Here is a 6,617-nt window from a genome sequence, read left to right on the forward strand (position 1 = left end):
TTGTGAACAGAAAATGAATGAATAAAAAATGCAAATACATACATACTGAATAGAAATTGTCCCTTTTGTTCTATGCCTGCAAACTTGTACATTGCTTGTAAGTAATTCTATTCAAGTGCAAGGAGAATTAATTGTCTATATGAAGAGTTGTGTTGGAAAGCTGTGCATATTTGTTATCATCTGTCTCATTTGGTAAACTAAGAAGATATAGGTACAATTACACAATCAGTATTTCAACATTTATAGAATAGAAATTGTCCCTTTTGTTCTATGCCTGCAAACTTGTACATTGCTTGTAAGTAATTCTATTCAAGTGCAAGGAGAATTAATTGTCTGTATGAAAAGAGTTGTGTTGGAGAGCTGTGCATATTTGTTATCATCTGTCTCATTTGGTAAACCAAGAAGTTATAGATACAATTACAAATACCATCATATTTCATGCCTGAAACTGGAGCATAATAAAGTATCATTTCATATTTCGGCTGTGACTATGAGTGCCGAATGCAAGAATTGGTGTGAATGATGTCACTATGTGTTATGACTTTTTTTTTGCAAGTTACAAAGCTCAGTTAGTTTACTACATCATTTATTTGTTACTAAAATCATTCATATTTTCTTGGATCATTGCCATTTTGTAAATTATTTATCTATGATCAATGCTTAATGTTTGTTGTGTATGATGTTACCTTATTGTTAGCTATTTTGTATTATGATGTAGGATGGTGTTTGTTTAACTGCAGGACACCTTTAAAGAGCACTTCATAAAACAGCAGGCCAACCCTGCAGAAAAATAAATAATAAAAAATGAATAAGTAGATTATTCTTGGATTAATTTCTCAGTTTTTCTTTTCTTTGTCTCTCAAAGGTGAAAGATATTTTGAATGGCAAGTTAAAATTCACCCAAGGCCTCATAGAACCTGATGAAATCAACATCAATGATGATCACTACTCACAAGGGGCGGAGTCATTCACTCAGGATAACCAATCAGAGTCCATCTTTCACAGTACCAATAACAACAGCAACAGTGATGCGCCAATGAGATCCATCCATGAAAGTTCAGGGGCAGGGCCTGATAATCACTCTAAAGATTCACGTGTGAGTGACAGCTCCCAGCAGCCAACCACAGTCAGTCTAGGCACAGAGGGGGCGGAGCTACAGGATAAGGCTTCTGTGATTGGTCAGAGGAGTGTAAGGGTGAATCCATTCAACACAAATGAAGTGAAAGAAGGGGAATTTTTGTCTGGAGGACTTGATGAAGAAGACAAAGAAAATGGAAATATAAAGTGCAATAGTCACCCCTTATTTGACTCATAACAGTCACTTTGAAATTAACCCCCTCAAAAATGTTGGACTGTGATAGAATACAAAGCTCTATATGTGTGAAAATGATGTAGATAAGAGTTAAAAGGATGCATCTCTGTGAAGAAGATATTTTTTATTTTGTCAAAAACAAAGAAAGGTATGTTGTACATATATTTTCAAATGAAAAGAATACTATTTTGTAGTAATAATTGTGTTTTTGACAATCTGTCTGTTTTTGACATTCTATCAAGATTTCTATGAAAGACCGTAGTCATCATTCATGTACATTTACTTGAAAATATTCCAAATGAAGCATTATAATGATGTACAGTTTTAAAAAAAGCATAAGTCTGTTCCATATTGCAATCTCAGGGCGGTGTGATTGCTCAATTGGTAGAGCGATGAATTCATAATCTACTCCAGTAACCTGGATTTGATTGCCATTTGGTGTGAAGGCATTTATCCACAGGACGTTAAATCATTAGTCATCTGGTTGCTTGTTTATAATCATTCATGCTGTCTTAGCAAAAGGAAAAAAAAACATCGTATGGAGAGTGATAAACTGAGGTAAATACTGATTTCAATTAAAAAGAAAAATTCAATTCAATTCAAAATTTATTTCAATCAATCAATCATAAAAATACAGGTATATACAAATTAGATAAAAACATGGGAGTGGGAGCCCCTGGAAGTTTTCATTTAAAAAACTTGTGGGTGGGGCACCACCATGATACAAGTAAATATAAGACATACATAAAGAGTGAACAACAAATAACATTGAAAAAAAAGAAAGATAGATAGAGTAAAACGAAACAATGGGCTAATATAGGGGAAATAAACAAACAAACAAGCAAACTAGAAGTAATAATTATAAATCATAGTGACCTACAGTGTGCTATTGGCAGGAGTTTTTATGATTCATCCAAGAAAATCGTAAATTACCTTTCTAAAGGGTGACTGATGATTATGTCATAGCATTGATTTCCTCGATAACATTTCACCCAATGGCTGACTGATCAGCTGTTTTGTAAGTTACAAGCATCTTTACAAAATACAGATGAACCTATCTTCAGCTAAATCAACTCCAATGAAAATTTTGTATCAGTTTCTACAAGAAAGGTCACCAGATTTTCACAATTTTGAGCATAAATTACAAAGAGCTTTATGAAACAGGCTCCCTGGTTGGCAGTTTGCAACCAAAATTATTGGATAGATTATGGATAGTTGATTTTGATTCATCGCTTGTCATATTGGCGATTGTAATTGTGGTGGCTGCCCTTGGTATATTAAACCTGTCATCAAATAAAAGGGAACTTTTACAGATTTTTTTTTCTGCATTTGTTTCAAACTTTTTGTTGATAATGTCTTCCTCTGCTTTATGATGATAATGATAATAATAAAAGTAACGCCATATTTTCCCAGAGTAGCCCCTTCATTTCCCAAAACTGTTTACCTATCGGGTCCTGCTTAACATGACAATGATGTCATTACCCTGGCTTTAGCTGGACTGCCTAGGCTCTCAAGAATTCAAGGAATTTCTTCCTGTAGACCGGGTCCCCATTTTCTACACTTGGCTGGAGACTGCTTGCCAAAGGACAGAAGTGTGGCTGTTGGTCTTGAATCCCTGACCCTGTGGTGCATAGTCCAAAGACATATCTACTTGTCCTCAATGCCTCTTTCTATTGAGCACCTGCTGGATTGGGATCCATGTCTCGGTGCTGAGAGTGTGATGGTATACAGACATGCCAACCATTCCCTGTTTAGAGTATTTGTTCCTCTTTTTTTGCTATGAATACGCCAATACTTTTTTTGTACGATTTGTTACTTTTTTTTTAAATTTCCGATCATGGAATATCATTATACACAGCGCGCGAGACTAGCGCCGGTCCGACGGTCCCAGACCGGTAAAAATCACTGTCTGGCTAGTAACTTGTTGCATGTAAAGAACAAGTAAATTTCTGCCTACGAGCACATGTTTAAAATGGTGAATTATCAAGTTTTCAAGTAGAGTCATGTCATGTTTTTTCACCGATCTCACTACAACAGGCTGTTGATTGTTACTTTGAGACAAATTTTTAAAAATACTCCTTTTTTGTCAAAGATAATTTTTTCCTTCTAAGAATACTTTTTGTTGTTGTAGAAGGTTGGCAGGTCTGTATATACCTTCATGTCTGTAGTCACATCTTTCATGCAGGAATCCCAGAAGCGTCTTACCCCTTTCCCCGACATTTACATAGAACAAAATAAATAACGGAATGTGGACAAACCTCTGTTTAAGGCGCATGATATGTGGTCAACCATGACAGAATGGTAATATCTGGAACCGAGAGGTCCAAAGTCTGAGGTCCTGGATTAGAAAATGCACCCCTAAGAGTACTGAAAGAACATTTTTTTAATTGATTTGGTTTTATCTTGACAAGCATATTGAGAAATCATATGAAGTATTATATATGGATATTTAGGGAGGAAAATGTTTTTTTTTATGTTTTGAAGCACAACATTACTTGGAAATAAAGTGTGTGAACTAACAATTACCAACAAATGAAATTTACAATGAGCAGTTGTTTCATGAACCTGTTTGTAATCATAATTTGTTGGTATGAATCTCAGCTTCCTTCTGCAGAAAAGCTATTTAATTTGGAAAATAGTGTCTATGTATATGATTCTTTTCTTGTTCTTAAATATGTAATTTTTAGTACATTATGTACTCATTGTTCTCATCATGAAAACATTTATTTGTTCGTCAAGTCAACACATGTTATTGTCTGCTCATATGAACATTTCAGATGTTAAAATCAATGAATTTCCATTTATGATATTTATTACTTTGGTAGTGTTCTTGTGTGAAAGAAATAGAGTGGATCAGAAGTTAATTGAGGTTGGACACTCTTGTTAAAGTGCTCCTCCAGGGAGCGGAGAAAGTGCATAAAAGGTTTGCGGACAAGCCAGGATCCAACCACCGGGATGAAGGTGCTTAGAGATATTGTTGTGATGTAGTAAGCAATATGTTAAAGTGAAATAATATTATCATTATTAATCTCATTGGGTACATGAGAACCTTGATATACACTTTAATGATCCAAACGATATTTATGAAAAAAAAAGGAAAATATGTATTTGTTTTGGGGTTTCGTATCACCTTTGAAATGTCTTGATTATGAATTCCGATTATGTACTGTTTGATTACTGTATAGTTATAATATTTTTTTCCTCATTCCATCATGTTCATGTATGTGTTATCTATGTTGATATGGGTCTTTAGGTAATGTAACTTTTGTACACAAATAAGTGATGGCTTGATATATGAACAAAATACTATGCATTTATTCAAGTTTTTAATTTAGGGCATTTATTATACCCCCACAATACAACGACTTCTGTGCAGTATTGATTGTAGAGTAACGTCAATGTGTAAGGGTGAAATAATTGGAAGAAGTTGCGTTAATGATTATCGCTGTTTGCAGGACAAATGATTATTTTGTTTTATAATAATTATAAGATATGCATCAAGTGATGTTATCACTTCAATTTACTAAAATTTGTGCAATGATTTGAAGGAAAGTTCTTTTTCACATTTCATGGTATTTGTTGCGAATTGTTACCACTGCTATATATATGTGTAATAAGTCGCCTTTACTGTCACTCTTCAGCCTAGTAACAACATGTAGCATACAGGCAAGGTTGTTAAATATAAAAAAATACATTGTTTAAAAAAAGAAGGTTTTATCCAAATAGCATTCATGCATTCAAAAGATTTTAAGAATATATATTAAACAAAACAAAATCAATAAAAAAATGTATGAATATGTAATTTTTTGAGAATCGTGAGGAAGAGAATTTCACGTTGACAGTGTGTTTGTTTGTCTTGTTACTTGGCTATTGATTTATCAACAGCGCTTGTCATTCCACGTTGGCGAGGGGTACTTGCTTGTCTCCACCCCCACGCCCCCCCCCCCAAAAAAAATGTGGCGAGTGGAAAGAATACGAAGATGGAAAGAAAAGAAAGAACATGAAAAGGATCGAAACGGAGTGGGAAAAGAAATAGAAGGGGGATAAGGAAGGAGAAGGGATAGAAAATGCATGAGGAAAGAGCGTAAAGAAAAGAAAAAAGGTAATTGAAGAGAGGGAAAATAGAAAGGGAAAAGATAAATTAATAAAAAGCACAGCCTCTTTCCTCGAGCTTAGGTTAAGGTAACAGGTGTTATCACTTATTAGATTATTTTCTCCTATTTATTTTTATAAGAAATGGAAGTTAAAAAGAATGGATAAGAGGAAATTCGTCTGTGAAAGGATCGGAGGGGTGCGAGGACTTGCCCCCCCCCCCACAGCGAAAAAAGAGGAAAATCAGCTATCACTAAAGCTATTGTCATATTATTATCATCACCATTACCATATCATTTACAATTGTCTAACATTCAAATCAGTTATTGCAATTATCAGTGAAGCATCATCACCATAAATATTATCACCATAATTACCATCATTATTTTAATCATCACTATAAGTACTATCATCGTCACCACCACCATCGTCATAATCATCACCGTAATCATCACCATCGTAATTATCACCACCACCAGGGGCGGATCCAGGATTTTCCAAAGGGGGAGGGGGCACCAAAAAAGGTTCAACCAACCAAAAATTAAGGACATTTGTCCACGAGTAAATTGACAAGAATAAAAAGTCTTCACTTTCCGCCAGTGATTACCACCATCGTCATTATCATCGCCTCCACCATAAACACCACCATCGTCATTAACATCACCTCCACTATCGCAAAAAACATTACCTCCACCATCACTATCATCACCACCATCGCCATAATCATAATCATCACCACTTCCATCGCCATAATCATCACCATTATCATAATCATCACCATTATCATAATCATCATCATAATCATCAACACTACCATCATCATAATCATCACCACTACCATCATCATAATCATCACCATCGTCATCACCACCGTGACAATCATCACCATCGTCATAGTCATCACCACCACCATCGCGTTAATCATCACCACCACCGTTACCATAATCATCACCACCAGTATCACCACGACCATCACCAACCACCACCATTGTCATAATCTAAAAAGATTTAATTCATAATTCTATAAGATTCATTCAATCTATCATATTTTATCTTTCTTATCATTATTTTGATGAATCAATCACCTTTATTTCGTTTTAATCAATTGAATGGTTTATTTCATTCGTTTATAGATTCATTCATCTCTGTAATAATATTTTGCTTTGGGGATATACATATTGTTTGAAAACAAAAGTCGGAATTTCAACCAACA

General features: G+C 34.7%; 1 protein-coding gene across 1 annotated transcript in view; it reads left to right on the forward strand.

Annotated features, from left to right (window-relative positions):
• LOC129257420 (TBC1 domain family member 5-like) overlaps window positions 1-5,087 on the forward strand; it is a 37,933-nt gene extending 32,846 nt beyond the window's left edge. The window contains 1 exon segment of the mRNA XM_064096849.1: window positions 866-5,087. Coding sequence (XP_063952919.1) covers window positions 866-1,315 — 450 coding nt within the window. The 3' untranslated portion in view covers window positions 1,316-5,087.
• The last annotated feature ends 1,530 nt before the right edge of the window (window positions 5,088-6,617 follow it).

Source organism: Lytechinus pictus, chromosome 3 (genome assembly GCF_037042905.1).
Source record: "Lytechinus pictus isolate F3 Inbred chromosome 3, Lp3.0, whole genome shotgun sequence".
In the NCBI taxonomy this organism is placed as follows: Eukaryota; Metazoa; Echinodermata; class Echinoidea; order Temnopleuroida; family Toxopneustidae; genus Lytechinus; species Lytechinus pictus.